The 21,714-nt window shown below is 40.6% G+C and overlaps 1 protein-coding gene across 1 annotated transcript; it reads right to left on the bottom strand.

Moving 5' to 3' along the window:
* Positions 1-1,270: 1,270 nt before the first annotated feature.
* LOC134678844 (uncharacterized) lies at positions 1,271-3,865 on the bottom strand. Its single transcript, XM_063537549.1, has 3 exons — positions 3,582-3,865; positions 3,288-3,440; positions 1,271-2,704 (listed from the first exon to the last, which is right to left on the bottom strand). Exons 1-3 carry the CDS (start codon positions 3,693-3,695, stop codon positions 2,498-2,500), a joined length of 474 nt encoding a protein of 157 aa, XP_063393619.1. The 5' UTR covers positions 3,696-3,865; the 3' UTR covers positions 1,271-2,497.
* Between the last annotated feature and the right edge of the window lie 17,849 nt (positions 3,866-21,714).

A 21,714-nucleotide genomic window follows, 5' to 3' on the forward strand; every position in this document is an offset into this window, starting at 1 on the left:
TATATTATGTGAGAGCAAGCTACTTTTTAATATGCCAGCAACTGTAATTAATACCAATAACATGTTGCTAAGCTGTCCACACTGATCTGTAAACACAGCATTTAGTTAGCTATTCCAACAAATCTGTTGGTGCTACCCTATCAATAGTCACTCACTCTTTAGACTGTCATCATAGCGATGAGAAAAAGGCAGCTTAAATTATAAAATGTATGAAAAAGTATTCTTCAAAAATCATGCAAGTTGTTTAGTTTTGTGTTATGCCTTAGATATGAACAATACTTAATACATTTTTTTTAATATATACTTTCGCAAATAGCATTATTCATTAAGGTACCTAATAAACTTTTTAAATCTGATAGATAAATAACAAACACTGAATAGCCTTTAATCCTGAATGAGAGCCTGAATCTACATTATCAGACAGTGAAATAAACAAAATATATCTTGCAATATTTTAAAGGATTATTCATAATTTTAGCTGCCATTTTTTATTGCTATAGCTATAACAGCGCTTTCTGTTCATGGATACAACTACTAGCGCAGACAAGCGGAAGTCTCTTTCTAGCAGAAGACGATAGAAAGAGACTTCCGCTTGTAAATTGTAACTTACAGCTAGCCCCCTTATAATATCGGCCCCTGAAGACGTTTGGTAAGGTAGGCACAACTGGTTAGTTGCAATAGATAGCTAAAATACTATGTTTACAGAGTTGACAGCTTAAAACAACGCGACGTTATGTAATGACTAAAACAATTACTTACATTACTAGAAACTATTTATATAAAACCATTAATTGGCGGTGATTAAAAAGAAATTTGCCCTCTATGTTCTATGTTCTAGGAGGGAAATGCAAAAATAGTGAATAAAACATTAACTTGTACATTCATGTGTATTTATTTCAAAGATACTTTTACTAATCACTAAGTAATTAGGTAACAGCAGTTGAGGCTCCAGGCCTCTAGAAAATAACATAACATGGTCCTTTGTTACATGTACCTACCTACAATATTACCGACCTCAAATAACAGCACATTCAAAAATATAAAAAGCGTTTTTTGGACCACTCTAAAGTCCACACAGATAATAATAATAATTTTCTTGATTAAGGCTTCGGCACATTAAAAAGCAAGGCAGAAACAGCGCGGGGCGGCGCAGTTTGAGAGCTGAGCTGAGTTGAGCGACTTGCGACGGCGGCAGCGACAACCATAGGTGGGAACGAAAGGTGCGATCGCTGTTTTGCTCCAACCTATGGTTATCGCTGCCGCCGTCGCAAAGCACTGAATGTCGTGGCCGAGCCGAAAGGGTTGTTGCTAATTGAAAAACAACGGAAACGTATGAGCTGAGTGTCAGCTTTAGTTTATTTAGACCATACATTTGCGTTGTTTTCCGGATTGGGTTGAAGTTATACAATGACGTCAATGACCCTGTGGGGCCGCGCAAACTGTCATAATGGCTGTAGTAAAGCGGGTCAAACGCGGTTGCGGACAGTTGCGTTTTTAAGGGTTGATTTCCTGCTAACGCTGGTATCGGTCAAGCGGACCAATAAATAATGTTGTAGGTATGGGACACCGCACAGCGATACTCATGTCTGCGCGGCAGATCTATCAGCGTCGCTTTGCGGCGTTTCATAGAGCATTGTGCTTATTCCTGCACGTGACCGACGCGTCAGAGACCAACATCAGCGTGTATAGGAGGAATGGTTTATTAGTACAGCGGCGAAACTGCTTTCAATATGCCGGAACCTTTAATGGGAACAGTAACAGTAGTAATGAGTACACTTAATTACATTACAATGGCTTACGCAAAAAACATATTTCATAGTCAGCCCACCATGACTCGTATTGATGAGATTGCAAGGAAAATGATACTGCATAGTGTCATAATCAAGATATACGGGCTCATCTTCGGAAGGAGCATCTTGATCACGGTATGCAAAGTAATGATCATCAAAGTTTTAACTTATTTATGATAAAAAGCCATGTGCTTCCTCAACCGAATAAAACTGCCAAAGGAAGTGTTGCATACCTACCGCACAAGTAGTCATTTTCCTTTTTTCTACAATATTCGTGCAAAGAAAGCGTAGCTGCTTTATCCCCTTGGACGTCAAGAACGCCGTGTTAATGTCAACGCAACTGTATCAAGCTAGGTATTATCAAATAAGGTTTATTAGTAAATTAGTTTAATGGCGCGAGACATTTATATCAAAAGGCGTTCAAAAGTTTGATCAAGCGAATTTAATAGCGAAAGTCGTTCTCTTAATGGAACTCCTTCAGAGTCAAACTTAGATTTCATCTTAAATATGGCCCGTTGGATAAACATCCAACAAGGTGCAGCTACCTTAGGGTACGCTAAGTCCAATGCCCAGTGTAAATTATAGGTCACCTTTATAGTCTCACAAATGGTGGATACTTGATATCTTAGCCCTCCAGCAGTGGTAACAATTTCATACGTGTGTATATTAGCCCATGAAGGTCCGACCGCAAGTATGTATGGTTGATTCTATGCCTTTTGAGAGGTTGAATGCCTCTTGTTGAGGGCAATATGTGGCAATCTCTGACGCTGCTGCAACGCGCGCCAGGAAACCAGTGCTTGCCTCGTGCCTTGACAGCCTCCACACTTTTTTTTTCGGTACTGCGATAGTGTGCATTTGCCGGAGCAAAGCAACAATTCCCAGCAACGCGGTTGAATTTGCTTGTTCCTCACCAACTGCAAAACAATCAAATGCAACCATTTATAATACATTACCTATACATATATTATGACCAATAGCTTAACTTTCATGCTGGGCTGGGAGACAAAGATAAACATAGAATGTTCCAGCTGCTTTACCTACTGAATACCTACTGTAAAAATCAGTAAAGGGACATGGATTGGACCGTAGGCGATAGACTGATAACCTGTCACTGCGTGCCGATTTTGATGATATCATAAGCCTCAAAACTTTGTCAAAAGTGGCATGATGTGACCTCTAACGCTCTGTCTACCACTCTACCCCATCCGGGAATATAGGCGTGATTATGTGTGTGTGGGTGTGTGTGTGTGTGTATGAGCATTCAATATGGAAAATTTAGTTTATATTTATAGTTCACAATCCTATTGTGAAAATTAAAAATTCCATAATCACAAAAATTACCAAAATATCGCTTAGGGGACACTTGGACTCGAACTTAGCTGGCAACGTTGCGTTTTTGGTGATTTCAAGACTGAAAAGTGTTTTAATAAAAATAAAAGGCAGATTTTCCATTTTAACGCGGAATATCCTCTTAAGACTAATGAAAACAGTTTTTACCTTTGGTTCGAAGTATCCTTCCCTATTATAATCTTGCAACGCCTGTGGAGGCTGTGGAGGCTGCACAGGTGTGGCCGGTATCGTAGGTGGTCGCACAGGTGTGATCTGTTGTATAGTGGGCTGTACACTTGGTCTGATCTCTAATGGAGTACCCTGAAAAAAAAATGTTAGGTAGGTACAGTCACCGGCAGAAATATCTGCCAAGCTGTTCAAATGATTTAAAATCTTTACCCACCAAATTTCCGTTACCCACCCAGAATTCTTTTTATAAGGATTAAGATTCAAAATACATACCTCAAGAGTTCCATTTAGTCCTAGAATTAATATACTTTGCCTTTCAGGCAAAGCTACTGGCACTGGGCTGCTGCATGCGCTGGACCTTGGAGAGAACAGTCCGGGGTCATTCATAAAAGGGGCGTTCTGAAAAAAAGAAACAATTTTAAGAATTCTGTATTATGCTTAATTTTTTTTTATTTTCTCAAAAGAAATTGTACATTTCACTTCATGAGAATATATACTTATTAAAATAAAAATAAATCAGTGAGCATCGCAAGTTATACAAAACAAACAAACCCAAAACCAAAAACAATAACAAATTAAATTAAATTAAGACTTTTTTGTCACAATAACAAGTAAATAGAGTCTGTGCGGAAAGAGAAGAGTCGTGAAATGTAGGGGAGCCCATACATTTCACGACTCTTCTCCTTCCGCACAGACCCTAGCAGGTGGCATTATAAAAGTCCAGAAACTTACACGTCATATGCAGTTAACAAGCTCATTTTAAAGAAAATCCATTAATACAAAACTTGTTATTTCAAATTTTAAATCTTTTATATTTTTTACATAACTCGTAGAACCGATGGTGAGTGGCGACCGTGTCTACGGAGCTGTCATTAAGGTAGCGAGACTGAACGCAGTCACCACATTATATAGTTACATAAATACGTCAAGGTGTCAGGATTATTTATGTACCTACCTGCCAACCAAGGTAGCTGTTGTCGTGAAACGTGTGATAATAGGCGTGTAATCGTGATATGCCAAATATGATATGGTCTTATGCTGATATCCTAATATGGGCCGCTTAACTAAAGATACATATATCTCACGTCTATTGCGAAAGTTTTAAATATTATAAAGATACTTACTTAAAATGTCCTCCTCTGCTATGAAGAGGCGCCTGTCGAAGTGTCACCTTGGGATCGCGGCGAGGCGAGGTCCACGGCGATGGAGCACGGCACGTGGGGCGGCCTACGCGGGAGCTCAGGGCCCACCGCTTGGCTTCGCGCCACCGCGGCAGCACCCCAGCCTCGGGCGCATCAGAGCCACACGCCTGGGAACCCTAACCCTACGGGGAGCTCGAAGATGCCTCGGCGCCTTCCATAGGCGCATGGCGGCAGCCTCCTATCTATTCAAGCGATAGCGCCATAACCTTCAGCCTACTCTCGAGTAGATGGCGATCTAACAGTTTTAATCTTCTGTTGAAAGATGGCAGTAAATGTACTGTGACTACATAATTTACCACGACGGAATCTCTATACACTCTATTCTCTTTGCTACTACTCAACCAGACTAACAACTGAACTACAAAACTATAGCTGCTACGGAAAATCTTCAATAATAATACTACTATTTAACTACTAAAAAGAAATTACCAACTTTATGTCTAATTTTTTCTAATGAAGATCTCAGTCTTATTTTGTCTGCAACTTTTGTTGTCAGTTCAGACAACTCCTCATCATTTGCTTGCAGCAAAAAATCAAGTGTCACTCCCTCCTCTGAAAGCAAGATAAAGTTCAGTTAAATCGCTACAGAAACAACATTCTGTAACTAGTTAATAGTTACCTTTGTCGATATAAATAAATAAATATTAGGGGACATCTTACACAGATCAACCTAGCCCCAAAGCAAAGCTTGTACTATTATGGGTGCTAGGTGATGATATAATTATGTACATACTTATATAGATAAATACATACTTATATACATAGAAAACACCCATGACTCGGGAACAAATATCTGTGTTCGTCACACAAATAAATGCCCTTACCGGGATTCGAACCCAGGACCATAGGCTTCACAGGCAGTGTCACTACCCATTAGTCCAGACCGGTCGTCACCGAAACGACAATACAATATTATATACATTGCTACAGAAACAAGGTTTAGTTAGTAAATATGTACCTTTGTCGATATGACAATAGTTTTGTTGGATCGACAAATTATGGCCAAAAGTGCGACGCAATGAGTTTGAAAACTTTGGAACCCATCACCTTGGAGTCTTGGTATATTATACTCCAAGTTCAGATCCACATCTTTGTACAAAACAATAGGACCCTCTGCTTACACGCATGTGTTAAACTACATCAAAATTTAAATAATCACCATTATTTAGCAGTGGCGCTAGTGTGCACGTTGATGGGCTCTTCATAACCGGTTTCGATTACGGTTATGCCCGAAAAATTATCGTTTATAATCGGTTACGGTTATTCTCGAATCTCGACAAAAAATTATAAACTTTATTACAATAATATAATTACAAAATTACGACAATAAATGTACAGTATTAAGGAATGTGAGTGAAGTCATCGTTTTTAGGGTTCTGTACCCAAAGGGTAAAAACGGGACCCTATTACTAAGACTCCGCAGTCCGTCTGTCTGTCCGTCGGTCTGTCTGTCCCCAGGCTGTAACTCATAAACCGTGATAGCTAGACAGTTGAAGTAGGGTATACAACAAACTTGATTTATTTGCCGTTTTCTGCGTAATGGTACGGAACCCTTCGTGCGCGAGTCTGACTCGCACTCGGCCGGTTGTAATTATTTAATAACGCACACAAAATACAGTAAAAGTTAAAATATGACCTTGGACGTGATACAATATTCAATCAAAATATGTATTTCATAAATAGGGAAGTAAATTTGGTACATTTTCGTTAAGTACACGAATGACAAAAATTATAGTCACAGGTGTCACAGCCAAAAAAGAAGATAAATTCATAGAATTTATAACCGAAAATAACCGTAACAACCCGTTAATCGAGTTTCCAATATTCGGTTATGAAATGAATAGAAATCGGGGCGGGAAATGATGTATTAGTGCTTAAATTGGTCGTAAACTTATATCTTGTTAAAATCTTGTTAAAGTCTTGATTTGACGTCGAGTGTACCTACCTTAGTAACGTTCGCAGCAACAAAGGCTAACTTCAATAAAATACACTGCTTTGTTATAAAAACTAAGTCATATTTGAATATAATAACAATGGCACTTTGTTAGTGCAATAAAAGAAAATCACCTAGTTTCAGCAGCAAGGTTGGGCTGTGATTAAATTACACAGTGATATTGTAACTGGAACAAAGAAAAACATTTTGTGGAAGCAACAAATCGTTTTATTTTAAAAATGAGCAAAGTGATGTTGTAAGAACAACAAAAGATAACTGATTTGTTGTAAAAGCTAAATCTAACTTTAATAAGTTAGCAAGGCACGTTGTACATGCAATAAAGGATAAAATATTTGCTCCAGCAACAAGGTAAAGCTTTGATAACATTGCAAAGTGATATTGTAACTGGAACAAAAAAAAACATTTTGTGGCAGCGACAAATCATTTTAGTTTAAAAATGAGCAAAGTGATGTTGTTAGAACAACAAAAAATAACTGCTTTGTTATATAAGCTAAATCTAACTTTGATAAGTTAGCAAGGCACGTTGTACCTGCAACAAAGGATAAAATCTTTGCTCCAGCAACAAGGTAAAACTTTGTTAACATTGCAAAGTGATATTGTAACTGGAACAAAAAAAAACATTTTGTGGCAGCAACAAATCGTTTTAGTTTTAAAATGAGCAAAGTGAAGTTGTTAGAACAACAAAATATAACTGCTTTGTTATATAAGCAAAATCTAACTTTAATAAATTAGCAAGGTACGTTTGTACCTGTAACAAAGGATAAAATCTTTGCTCCAGCAACAAGGTAAAACTTTGATAACATTGCAAAGTGACATTGTCACTGGAACAAACAGAAACGCTTTGTTGCAGTAACAAGCCACGTGATTTGATAAAACAGCAAAGTAGTTTGGTCGCTACGACAAAATATAGATGCTTTGTTGTAGAAGCTAAGTCTAACCTTGATAAATTAGCAATATTATATGAAGGCCATGACAAAGGAAACATAGGTTGTTCCGGTAGCAATGTAAATATTGTTACCGATACAATAAACTGTTGATTTACGGTTAGCAATAAAAAAGTTGTCGGTGGCAATAAGCTCGTTTTGTTTTCGCCACAAAGCTTATTGCTCTTACAACAACAAAAAAAATGACAAAGCATTTATTGTGCTTTGTCAGCCGATTTTTCTCTCAGTGTAGCCATATCTTTTGCGTGCAAAATAAGACGGCCATCAGCTTCTTCCACATGTGAGGCTCATCGTCTTGTTAGATATGGAGGAAGTACACCCGGCAGAAGCTGTGATATTTGTAGTCACGTTTGTCACAACAAATTTGTCCATCGCGGCCTAGATAGTCAAAGAGTTCTGACTTATTTTCGCTGTTCTTTAAAAAATCAGACCAGTTAAGAGGCAAAGTACCACATGGCGTCACCTGGCGTCGAATTCCTGCCCCTCTTGATTCTCGCTGTGGGTCTTTGAGGCTGTTGTCACACGAAGTCTATTCTCGTATAGTTCCACTGTTGCGCGAGATGATCAAATTTTGGTTTCATATCAATGGAGTTGTATTCTTCGAATGTCTTCGAATTGTTTGGCTGGCACATTTGCACAAGCGCTTCTCCGTCTAAAACTATGTCAATTAAACTGGGCCAACTTCAGGAACACATGTCTTAAAAACTTCTTCACCGATTTCGATGCGGTTTTCAGTTTCCTATAAGAAATATATTTGACTTTATCATAAACTAAATGTTTGTAGATATTTTCTAAGGTGAAAGACACTATTAAAAAATAAAGTCTCCACTATTGGGTACTTTTAAATTACGATATTTGGATTTCCAGGATTCCAACCATTGCCAAATGTTATGCATAGTCTGGTTTTCCGAAATCATTTGGATCAATGGAACAGATGTTCCAGCGAATTTTAAGACTGCCGCGTAAAAAAACAAATGCTTTGCTTTATAATGTTGTTTCGGGTCGTCAGGTCATTTTCTTAAGGCCGTTCCCTGAGCCAGAAATGTAAAAATACCCCAATAATTATCCTATTTTTCTATGAAACGTTGATATTTGTAGACGTGGGAAAAATAATATAATATAACATAATAAATAATAAAATAATATAATATAACCCTGTGGCATCAATACTTAATGTTGTAAAATTGTATTTGTAGGTGAGTGAAATAGATATCTTCATAAAGGATTTCTTGGCTTGCCCGTCAAGTTTTATTGTGTGGTCGGTCATAAACAGTTACTGTCAAGAGTAAGTACCATCGCCCATCCGAGTCGCTCATGGACACCTGCAACACAAGAAGACTATACATAAATATGAAGTGTAAATTGCACAATCATAGCTCTTACAAATTCATTATTCGTATACTTTACTTTTTTGTCGTTATTGAACGCATTCCAGGACATTTTAGGGTTCACTGCAAAGAATCCCATAATTGGAAAATCTATGATGATTTAGAAAAGAAAGTCCAAAAATCAGATGTTCACAAAAACGTCAATGCTGTTTTGATTATGTATGCAGCTATTTAAAATCGCAGTTCGCAGATCTACCTGCATCAGTTACTTGTCACACATTAATATAATTATTGTAATTTTTGTACCTTAGCTACAAATAAATAGTTATTTGTTTTACAAGGGGACAAAGCTGTTGTTTAACCGCTCGTGCTAATATTGATACCCGAGCAAGCGAAAGATTCCAGATTTGAACCACGAGCGTAGCGAGAATCTTGAGCGAGATGAGAAATGGAATCTTGAGCGTTGCGAGGGTTTCAATGCACGAGAGTTAAACAAAATTTGCCCCCGAGTGAAACAACATTTTTCACCACACCAACCCGAAGCAAATATTAAATGTAATATTTCAAACAAAATCAAACCAATTCCAATCTAAATGAATGTAATTAAATATTTATAATCCAAAAGCATCATTTAAAAGTCATTTCAACCAGCAAACATAAGAAAACAACTCAAAATTTGCATTTGACTACTTTGCCTCACATGTGAATAAAATGCAACTTTGCTATCAGTTTTTGAAGAGCAAAGTAAGCCTTTCCGAGCTGGTGTGGTGAAAAATAATTTTTCATACTACTTGTCTCTATTAGGGTTCCGTACCCAAAGGGTAAAACGGGACCCTATTACTAAGACTTCGCTGTCCGTCCGTCCGTCCGTCCGTCCGTCTGTCACCAGGCTGTATCTCACAAACCGCGATAGCTAGACAGTTGAAATTTTCACAGATGATGTATTTCTGTTGCCGCTATAACAACAAATACTAAAAACAGAATAAAATAAAGATTTAAATGGGGCTCCCATACGACAAACGTGATTTTTGACCAAAGTTAAGCAACGTCGGGAGGGGTCAGTACTTGGATGGGTGACCGTTTTCTTTTTGCTTTTTTTTGTTTTTTTTTTATTTAATCTTGTTGTTATGCACAACAGTCGTAATTAACAATAAAAGTACGATTTCAAACGCCCAAATCTTTTGTGACGTTATCTATCAAAAGAGACCTTATTGTTAATGGCGCTTCCGCCATTATAAACGATGCTCTGATGCAAATACAATGCTGCGCGTCGCAGTGCGGCGTAAACGCCATCGACAATAAGGTCCCTTTACATTGATGATCCCACATTTAGACATTATGCGCGCGCGAACTCTCATGTGATTTTAGTTATTTCAACCAGCCGAGGGAGGGATCAAAACCCCTCTGGTACAGTAGTACTACCAGGTAGTTCTACTGGTAGTACAAATGATACACCCTAAGGTCACTAGTACTACCAGTAGTACTAGTGACCATAACGGCAGACTGGTAGTACAACTGTCCTGTAGTTTGTTGCGTTCATAGCGATACTCTTTTCTGTAGATCCTGTACTGGCCACTTAAATAAGACTGAAGTACTTCTGATAGTTGATAGTATGATAGTTTAATCAAATTAATAAATGTCATGAGTGCCTTTGCCTTCTTTGTGCATCTATTACGCCGGATCATATTGGATCTGTTGATTTATCAAATAAATAATATGGACGATTCAGCTTCAGCTGAAGTAAAAATCGTACAACGCGGACGTGGCAAAGTGCTACTAAATAACGGTCACCAATACTATTTACTTAAACAATATAAAGACTCAAATTCCATTTGGAGGTGCAAGAATTACAAATCAACAAAGTGTACCGGAACTGTGACCGTTATTGCGGTAGGTTCATTTGTTTGAAACTATTTATTAAATTAGGTAGATAAGCACACTAACTAGCCTACAACACTGATGGTTCTCATAAACGTACATTGTGATGCTTTTACTTTTTTGTAACTTTTTAAAAATGTTTTGCTTGTCGCGTTGCGTGCTCTGCCAATGAATTGGTAGAGCACGCAACTGAGCAGCTGGAAGGATGAAGGGTGAAGAAATGAAAAGTAAAGACTCAGGGGTAGGTAACGTTTATTTTCCAGGTATAAGTGGTGGGTCAATATGGCACGGCTGGGAACTTAAATTGTCAAACAACACCGGGAAATTGTAGTAGCGTGGTAGGTAGCACGGTGCCCCGGGGTGCGGCGCCTGGGAAACGCGTTCCCACGCACAGGCGCGCGGCGTCAAGGAGGGCGCGATCAGGCGCGCGGCGTCAAGGAGGGCGCGCACAGGCGCGCGGCGTCGAAGAGGGCGCGAACAGGCGCGCGGCGTCAAGGAGGGCGCGCACAGGCGCGCGGCGTCGAGGAGGGCGCGCACAGGCGCGCGGCGTCGAGGAGGGCGCGCACAGACACGCACAGGCGCGCGGCGTCGAAGAGGGCGCACGGCGTCAAGGAGGGCGCGCACAGGCGTTCAGCGAGGGTCACCAAATCAGAGGCTTGTAGTAGATTTGCGTTTGTAATTTATAGTGAAAGTATTTATATAGTAAGTTACGCCAGGAAGAGGAGGGTTTCTTGAAGGTGCGGGGCCTCACTTGGCCCCGCACGGACCCTTAATTTCGAAAATGCTCGGATGAGAGCTGACGAAGAACTCAACAGAATGACGGTTGTTCCGCTTTTATACCTGATTCTTTAGAACATCTAAAGAATCAGATTTACAAGATTTGAAATTTAAAAATAGTCGAGTACCAGTTATGATTTTACCAAAATTTTGAATAACCTTTGCCGAAAGTATACATACTAGTTTTTTTAGTGGTGAAATCCGAACAGTTGAAAGCCGATTGACGGGTTACGTCAATCATCTTACAAAATGTAAACAATGAAAGAATCCCGAAAAATACAGCGATAATATTAACAAAAATCCCCTAGATTTATATAAAATAGTTGGAAAACCCTAAAGGTATGTATTTAGGCGGCTTAGGGCCGCATTGCATATGGAAAGTTATAAAAATAGTAGCCCAAAGTAAGCCAGGCAGAAGTCCCAGTCTTCCCATGCATCCTGAGGGTTGAAAAGGACTTTAAGAGTCTTATTAGAGTCTGTAAATTTCAGATACAATTCAAGAAGTATCATTATGTGATCGGAGCCATAATAAGCAAGTCAGAACGATCGGACTTGGAAAGCTAAATGAAAGAATTAGGATACAATAAACAGAGGAAGGAGGTCATTCCAAGGTAAATGCTACATTACCCCAAAAACCTCGGAAAAAAAAATTTTGACGTAGTCTCAAAACGGCTAAAATAATTTTTTTTGTTTAGTATTAATTATGAGGTAACATGCTAAAGGTGTTAAAATTATTAATTAGTTAAGTATTCGTGCAAGGTATGAGATGAAGGTGCTGTAGAACATAGCAAAGTAGAGAATTTCCTGCTCAATCATACTTCTCTTTCAATTATCGCACAATTATTCGTCTCTCACATGAGTAAGGGGCTGTGGTTCACTTTCGATGACTCACACTCCTAAGGAAAGTCTCCCAATGACCTAAGGCTTATTTTTTTTGGGAGTAGTCTACCGCTCCACGAGAAGGATGACAGAGTATATGTACAAGCTCTAGCCGGTTTAGAGCCGACGAGAGTAAAATAGGATTAAGACCTATAAAGATTATGGTAGGAGTAGACCTACCGAGTAAGGAACCATTAGTTGGACCATATAGGTAGATATCATCTTTATTTTTTATTTATATTTTCAGAATGGAGAACCACTCTGGAAAAAGAAAAGAAAAATGCCGTGCGAGACACTACGGTCGAGTCGCAGGCTGAAGCATATTAGATGCCTGGAAAAATGAAATAAAAGCAAAATTAAGCCTAAGATGAAGTTATGAATATATTAGTTAGAAGTAATTATTAAAACTAATTATCCTAATAAAAATTACGTTTTGAAGTCCTTAATGTGCCATTTACTTCTGGACCCATTAGAATCTTCAAGTATATAGACAAGAGGTGAGAGTTTTTGAATAACTCTACTTTTTATGTATCTAGGGGCAAGTTTGGCACTAAAGTAGTTGCCAGCATTGCTTAGGACGTAATTTTTCCTCCAAATTATGTCGCCGACCTCAAATTCTTTAAAAGATTTTCTTAGGTCGTATCTGTTGCTATTTTTAGAGTGTGCCTTGAATAAGGCGACTTGAACTTTGTCGAAAATTGGGGGTAGGAGGGCCAGGCTGTTGGCGTAAATGTCTCTAGGGAGGAACACTAATTCGTCCAGATTCTGACAGTGTGAATAAATAGAACCACAAGGAATAGTTTCGCGACCGAAAACCAAAAATGAAGGCGTGTAGCCAGTTACTAGGTTGGTCGAGTTATTCATGGCTGCCTGGATTGTTGGGAGGTGGTTGTCCCATGATCTGTGATCTTCACCAACCAGGGATGCTAAGGCAGTGATAATGGTTTTATTATACCTTTCTGTTGGGTTGACCTGCGGGCAGTAATGTGGATTAAAGTTTGCAAAAGGTATTTTATATTTAATAATTAAGTTGTGGAACTCACGTGAACGAAATTGAGGTCCGTTATCCATGATTAGAGTCTGTGGAACTCCAAAAACTAAAAATACGAAATTTTCTAGGTGATAGATTATTTCTGAAGCTCGAGCACGCTTTAAAGGAAAAATTATGGAGTATTTAGTAAAGTAACAGTTTATGACTAGTATATATTGGTTTCTTTTTCTAGTCATGGGTAGAGGACCTAGAAGATCAAGGGATATGCATTGGAAGGGTCGTGAGCAAATTTTTGGCTTGCCCATAGGGCCATAGGGTGAATGATTAGAGTGTTTGTAGGATAGACATGTTTCGCATGTAGATATAAGTTTAGCTACCTCTTTAAACATGCCAGTCCAGTAGTAGTGTTGTGAGAGTTTCTTGTATGTTTTGAAGGTTCCCAAGTGAGGTCCTGACGGAAGTCCATGGAATTTTTCAATCAGCGATTTTCTTTCGGCAGGAGGTGGAACTTCCTTCCAAATGAAGTCATCTGATAAAGAGTCTTGGTTGCTCATTCGACGGAGAAGTTTGTTGTTTCTGAAGTTGTAGTTTGGGTAACTGTCGGGATTGTTTTGGCAATCTGAAATAAGTCTATTATATAACTCTTCGTCGTTATTTCTATGTTGATTTTCTTGGACTATAGGGGCTACATGGTAAGGGTCTGGATCTTTGTTATTGGAGCGTGATAGAAGGTCAGGAACGACATTATCCTTACCATGTTTGTGTTTTAAAATGAAATTAAAAGTTGAAAGTCTTAGAGTCCACCTGGCAAGTCTTCCTGAAGGATTAGATAGATTTAAGAACCATTTGAGGGCAGCATGATCAGTGTATACCGTAAACTGTCTGCCGTTGTCGAGATAGCATCTCCAGTGTTCTAGTGCAGATATGACGGCTAAGGTCTCTCGTTCGGTGGTTGAGTAGTTTTGTTCGTGTTTGTTCAGGGTCTTGCTCATATATGCAATGACAGCTTCTTTGTCTTCGTGTTTCTGTGTCAGAATTGCCCCGATTCCGTAGTTTGAGGCATCACAATGGACGGCGAAGGGTTCTTCAAAATTAGGGCAGACAAGGACGGGTGTTGTAGCCAAAAGTTCTTTCAGTTTCAAAAAAGCTGTGTTAGCTTCAGGAGTCCAATGGAATTTTGGAGCGTTCTTACCCGTAGCTGCTAGCTTGTTTAGTGGAGCTGCTATAGTGCTAAAGTTGGGTATGAATCTTCTAAACCAGCTGCAGGTGCCATGGAATCTTCTGATTTCTTTTTTCGTAGTTGGTGTAGGGTACTCTAATATTGCACGAACCTTATCAGGATCAGCTCTTAAACCTTGTTCATCGACGATAAATCCTAAGTATTTCAGTTCCTTTTTGAAGAATTGACTTTTTTCGAAGTTAATTGTTAGGCCAGCGTAGGTTAGTTTTTCGAGAACTTTAAGTAAAAGGGAGATATGTTCGTCGAAGGTTTTGGATACGATAACGATGTCGTCCAAGTAGCAAAATACCTTGTGTTCGAATTCTGGAGTAAATAGTGTATCCATAAGTCTTTGTTGTGTCGCAGGAGCATTGGTGAGACCAAATGGCATGACCACAAAACGATACATACCTCTGCCGGGGACATAGAAAGCGGTTTTATCTCTGTCTGGAGGGTGCAGTGGAACTTCCCAAAATGCTTTAGCGATGTCGATGCTAGATAAGTATTTAGCTTCACGCAGGTGATCCAAGATCTCGTTCATGAAGGGGAGGCTGTAAGCATCGCGACGAGTGATGGAGTTCAGTTTCCTGCTATCTACACAGAATCGCCACTCACCGTTCTTCTTAGGTGTTATGATTACTGGTGATAGCCAAGGGCTCTCGCAGGGCTCGATTACTTTCCAAGCAAGCATCTTGTCCACTTCGTTGATCAGGGCCTTTTGTTTCTCGGGGGAGAGTCGGTAGCAGCGTTGCTTAATTGGAGGGGAATCACCGGTGTCAATCTTGTGACAAATCAGGTGAGTTCTTCCGAGTTCACCCTTTTCTTCAAAAGAGATCTGCCGAAAACGAGCGATTATATCCGTAACGATGTTTTTCTGTTCAGTGCTTAAAGCTTCAAAGGTAAAAATTTTTCCTTGTTCAAGTGTTATAGTGTTGCAGTGTAGATTGCTGAGAAAGTTAGGTTTTAATAAATCAGGTATAAGATTAAAAGCTTTCCAGAAGTCTACACCGAGAATTATAGAGGGGTGTATTTCAGGAAATACGTGAGCTCTTATGGCATGTGTTTTATTGTTGAAGGTCATGAGTAGGTCCATATGACCAAGTGAGTGTAGTTTCTTTTTGTTGGCTATAGAAACTGAAGTTGGGCACGACTTAGATAAATGGTGACCCATTTTTAGGAGGCTGAAATGGGAGTTATTGCCCAGAATGGTCAATGAACTGCCACTGTCTAGTAAGCCAGAGAAGGGGATGTTATCTACAGTGAATGTCAAGAATGGCCTGTCACCATCTTGTTCTTCTTCATAGAGAACTGAAGAAATTTTATAGACAGTAAAGAAGTTACGAAGGTACGACAGCCAGTCTTTCCAATCACTTGCATCAAAGTTATTGGCTTTATCTAAGTCGTGCTGGGTTCGTTTTTTGAGGGAGGTTTATTTGTAGGATTGCATTTAGGGCAATCGGGGGTCTTGTGACCTTTTAGGCCACATTTGAAGCAAATAGAGTAGTGGGGTTGCCTACAAGTGCTAAGGGAGTGTCCATTGCTACGGCATCGGACACAGAAAAGATTAGAAGTAAATTTATTATGAATGGTATTTACTTGTTTTGGATAGTTATACCTGTTAGGTCTTGCGTCTAAGTTGAATGTAGGTTTAGGATTAAAGTTAGAGGAGGATTTAGAACTTGATGGAGTAGCCATGTAGTTGAACTCCGAAGCCAGTTGGTCTACAGCTGGTTTGGGTTCTTTGAAGTTACGGTCTCTATCCAAAATATGTTCATAATTTTGGCATGCCGCAAGGAGATCATCAACAGAATTGATTTTGTTGAGTGCAACAAAGACTGAGTAAGAGGGACGTATGTTTCTGAGGAGAATTGCCAGTTGTTCAGATTCTGGCAATTGTTTGTTAAGACGAGAGAACATGCCATGCATAATGGAAATGTAGATAACAATAGCTTCGTTTTCGCCTTGGGTTCTAGCGTGGATAGCGGTTAGAAGTTTATGATCGTAGTCCGTATTTCCGAAATCTCTAACTAGTAAGTTAGAAATATCGTCCCAGGAAAGGTCTGGTTTACGGATTTTTTGGAAACGTATCCAATGAAGGGCTTTATCAGTGAAAATTTCGAAGACTAACTCGGCTAGACGTTGTTTTTTAAGGTTACGAGAGGTGCTGAATTCCTCTATCTTCTGGAGAAAAGATTTGGGGCAGAAATCACCATTATAGGCAAGCTTTCTAAGCTCTGAGATTATATTCGGTGGGGAGACAATTTGGAAGGTTTGTTGGTTGAGAGGGGGGTTTAGTTGATGGGAGTCAGAGGAAGTTAATTGATGGGAGACAGGAGAAGTTAATTGTTGGGAGTCAGCGGGGGTTACGGGGGTAGTCAGTGATGATGTCGAGGTCTGGGGTTCGGGAGGGTGTGGGGAAATCTGAGGGGTAGATTCTGCAGACTCGAATAATAGACTTTCATACCTATTCTCCAAAGATTTAAACCTTTCAAGGGAATTATTAAGATTATCTGTGAAAGGAGAGTCATGATCTAGATCAATACGATTAAGTCTATGATACAAATGATTAAGAAAAGATTCTAACCTTTTAGTTGCGTATAGTGAAGGCTTGGCTTGGAGTAGCTCAATTTTCGCTTGCACGAAGTTGAGACAGGTGTCGATTTGTTCAAACTCTTCTTCAGGGGGAATAATGGAATAGAGAACGTCTGATGCAGGTTGGGCTTGTCCTAGGACCTCTGCCTGCTTTTTAAGGGCAGCTAAATTATCCTTAGGCTCCTCTAATCTAACACGAACTTCATATTCTAATTCTGCTTTGTTTAAATTAGCATATTTAATAGGACGTGCCATATTGACTAAATGATGGTTAAAAATAATAATTTAAGGTTCTAAAGTAAGGCCAAAGGGTTTAAAATTTTAGAAACACGAATGTTGTTTTTAATTTAGAATTTTGAAAAAGGTCTGGAAAAATAGCTATTGGGCGCCAAAACTGTCGCGTTACGTGCTCTGCCAATGAATTGGTAGAGCACGCAACTGAGCAGCTGGAAGGATGAAGGGTGAAGAAATGAAAAGTAAAGACTCAGGGGTAGGTAACGTTTATTTTCCAGGTATAAGTGGTGGGTCAATATGGCACGGCTGGGAACTTAAATTGTCAAACAACACCGGGAAATTGTAGTAGCGTGGTAGGTAGCACGGTGCCCCGGGGTGCGGCGCCTGGGAAACGCGTTCCCACGCACAGGCGCGCGGCGTCAAGGAGGGCGCGATCAGGCGCGCGGCGTCAAGGAGGGCGCGCACAGGCGCGCGGCGTCGAAGAGGGCGCGAACAGGCGCGCGGCGTCAAGGAGGGCGCGCACAGGCGCCCTCCTCGACGCCGCGCGCCTATGTAGCATTTACCTTGAAATTACCTCCTTCCTTTTTCTGTTCCTTTATTCCAATTCTAGCATTTAGCTTTCCAAGTCCGATCGTTCTGACTTGCTTATTATGGCTCCGATCACATTATGATACTTCTTGAATTGTATCTGAAATTTACAGACTCTAATAAGACTCTTAAAGTCCTTTTCAACCCTCAGGATGCATGGGAAGACTGGGACTTCTGCCTGGCTTACTTTGGGCTATTATTTTTATAACTTTTCATATGCAATGCGGCCCTAAGCCACCTAAATACATACCTTTAGGGTTTTCCAACTATTTTATATAAATCTAGGGAATTTTTGTTAATATTATCGCTGTATTTTACGGGATTCATTCATTGTTTACATTTTGTAAGATGATTGACGTGACCCGTCAATCGGCCTTCAACTGTTCGGATTTCACCACTAAAAAGACTAGTATGTATACTTTCGGCAAAGGTTATTCAAAATTTTGGTAAAATCATAACTGGTACTCGACTATTTTTAAATTTGGAATCTTGTAAATCTGATTCTTTAGATGTTCTAAAGAATCAGGTATAAAAGCGGAACAACCGTCATTCTGTTCAGTTTATCGCCAGCTCTCATCTGAGCATTTTCTAAATTAAGGGTCCGTGCGGGGCCAAGTGAGGCCCCGCACCTTCAAGAAACCCTCCTCTTCCTGGCGTAACTTACTATATAAATACTTTACTTTCACTATAAATTATAAACGCAAATCTACTATACAAGCCTCTGATTTGGTGACCCTCGCTGAACGCCTGTGCGCACCCACCTTCACGTCGCGCGCCCGTTCGTGCCCTCCTCGTGGCTGCGCGCCTGTGCGCGCCCTTCTTGATTCCGCGCGCCTGTGCGCACCCTCCTTCACGCCGCGCGCCTGTGCGCGCCCTCCTTGACGCCGCGCGCCTGATCGCGCCCTCCTTGACGCCGCGCGCCTGTGCGTGGGAACGCGTTTCCCAGGCGCCGCACCCCGGGGCACCGTGCTACCTACCACGCTACTACAATTTCCCGGTGTTGTTGGACAATTTAAGTTCCCAGCCGTGCCATATTGACCCACCACTTATACCTGGAAAATAAACGTTACCTACCCCTGAGTCTTTACTTTTCATTTCTTCACCCTTCATCCTTCCAGCTGCTCAGTTGCGTGCTCTACCAATTCATTGGCAGAGCACGTAACGCGACAGTTTTGGCACCACTTATACCTGGAAAATAAACGTTACCTACCCCTGAGTCCTTACTTTTAATTTCTTCACACCTCCTTTTCCTTACATCCTTCCAGCTGCTCAGTTGCGTGCTCTTTCAATTAATTGGGAGAGCACGTAACGCGACAGTTTTGGCGCCGCACCCCGGGGCACCGTGCTACCTACCACGCTACTACAATTTCCCGGTGTTGTTGGACAATTTAAGTTCCCAGCCGTGCCATATTGACCCACCACTTATACCTGGAAAATAAACGTTACCTACCCCTGAGTCTTTACTTTTCATTTCTTCACCCTTCATCCTTCCAGCTGCTCAGTTGCGTGCTCTACCAATTCATTGGCAGAGCACGTAACGCGACAGTTTTAATGTAGCATTTACCTTGGAATTACCTCCTTCCTTTTTCTGTTCCTTTATTCCAATTCCTGCATTTAGCTTTCCAAGTCCTAATGTAGCATTTACCTTGGAATGACCTCCTTCCTCTGTTTATTGTATCCTAATTCTTTCATTTAGCTTTCCAAGTCCGATCGTTCTGACTTGCTTATTATGGCTCCGATCACATTATGATACTTCTTGAATTGTATCTGAAATTTACAGACTCTAATAAGACTCTTAAAGTCCTTTTCAACCCTCAGGATGCATGGGAAGACTGGGACTTCTGCCTGGCTTACTTTGGGCTACTATTTTTATAACTTTCCATATGCAATGCGGCCCTAAGCCGCCTAAATACATACCTTTAGGGTTTTCCAACTATTTTATATAAATCTAGGGGATTTTTGTTAATATTATCGCTGTATTTTTCGGGATTCTTTCATTGTTTACATTTTGTAAGATGATTGACGTAACCCGTCAATCGGCTTTCAACTGTTCGGATTTCACCACTAAAAAGACTAGTATGTATACTTTCGGCAAAGGTTATTCAAAATTTTGGTAAAATCATAACTGGTACTCGACTATTTTTAAATTTCAAATCTTGTAAATCTGATTCTTTAGATGTTCTAAAGAATCAGGTATAAAAGCGGAACAACCGTCATTCTGTTGAGTTTATCGCCAGCTCTCATCTGAGCGTTTTCTAAATTAAGGGTCCGTGCGGGGCCAAGTGAGGCCCCGCACCTTCAAGAAACCCTCCTCTTCCTGGCGTAACTTACTATATAAATACTTTCACTATAAATTACAAACGCAAATCTACTACAAGCCTCTGATTTGGTGACCCTCGCTGAACGCCTGTGCGCACCCACCTTCACGCCGCGCGCCTGTGCGCGCCCTCCTTCACGCCGCGCGCCTGTGCGCGCCCTCCTTGACGCCGCGCGCCCGTTCGCGCCCTCTTCGACGCCGCGCGCCTGTGCGTGCCTGTGCGCGCCCTCCTCGACGCCGCGCGCCTGTGCGCGCCCTCCTCGACGCCGCGCGCCTGTGCGCGCCCTCCTTGACGCCGCGTGCCTGTTCGCGCCCTCTTCGACGCCGCGCGCCTGTGCGCGCCCTCCTCGACGCCGCGCGCCTGTGCGCGCCCTCCTTGACGCCGCGCGCCTGATCGCGCCCTCCTTGACGCCGCGCGCCTGTGCGTGGGAACGCGTTTCCCAGGCGCTGCACCCCGGAGCACCGTGCTACCACGCTACTACAACTTCCCGGTGTTGTTGGACAATTTAAGTTCCCAGCCGTGCCATATTGACCCACCACTTATACCTGGAAAAATAAACGTTACCTACCCCTGAGTCTTTACTTTTCATTTCTTCACCCTTCATCCTTCCAGCTGCTCAGTTGCGTGCTCTACCAATTCATTGGCAGAGCACGTAACGCGACATGCTCTAGGTTATATATATTTTTTTTACAGGACTTATTACAAATTCTGAAAAGAGCAATTCATTCTCCAGCTTGCTTGCCTAATGAAAATGAAAACACTGTTTGTTCAATAATATGCTCAAGTATCGAAACTGCGGCTTCAACTCCAGAAGAAAGTGTCTCTGCAATATATAAAGAAACAGTGGCATCCATGAAGGATAAGGGTCTTAATTTAATTGAAAAGTTACCGACTTACGACAGTTATCGACACATTGCTATAAGAAGACGAAAAAAATTTTCAAAGATTGATTATTTAGTCTATAGGGATTTGGAAAAAGTTAAAATACCGCCAGCATTCGATGATTTTCTTTTCGCAGATTACAACGATAACAAAAAGAGAAATAGCCGAATATTAATTTTTGCTTCAGAAAAAGCACGAGAACATCTCAAATATGGGAAAACATTTTTTGGCGATGGGACGTTTGAGAATTGCCCAAGACCCTTTAAGCAACTATATGTAGTATTTTGTGATTTAGGCAGCAGTGAAGGCACAAATAATGTAGTACCGGTGATTTATGCACTCCTGCCAAACAAATTTGGAAAATCGTATTCCATTATGTTTGAGATAATTAAGTCGCAAATCCCTGAGTGGGCACCGAATAAATTCATTATGGACTTTGAACCGGCACCTATAACTGCCATCAGAAATGTTTTTCCCGAGATTAAACTGCACGGTTGTTTTTTCCATTTTCAGGACAGATTAAAAAAGAAAGCGAAAAAACTAACGATTATAAAACGAAACACTAAAACAAACAAAATCGTCAGTTTGTGTATGGTTTTGCCCCTTCTCCCAGAAGCCAA

Source organism: Cydia fagiglandana, chromosome Z (assembly GCF_963556715.1).
Source record: "Cydia fagiglandana chromosome Z, ilCydFagi1.1, whole genome shotgun sequence".
Taxonomy (NCBI): domain Eukaryota; kingdom Metazoa; phylum Arthropoda; class Insecta; order Lepidoptera; family Tortricidae; genus Cydia; species Cydia fagiglandana.

What these genes read in the sequence shown, in the direction of transcription:
- LOC134678844 (XM_063537549.1), bottom strand. Translation starts at nt 3,695, where the DNA reads ATGAATGACCCCGGACTGTTCTCTCCAAGGTCCAGCGCATGCAGCAGC. An exon ending in GACTAAATGGAACTCTTGAG is followed by an intron (nt 3,441 to 3,581) that starts GTATGTATTTTG and finishes TTTTTTTTTCAG; the next exon opens with GGTACTCCATTAGAGATCAG. An exon ending in AAGGATACTTCGAACCAAAG is followed by an intron (nt 2,705 to 3,287) that starts GTAAAAACTGTT and finishes ATTGTTTTGCAG; the next exon opens with TTGGTGAGGAACAAGCAAAT.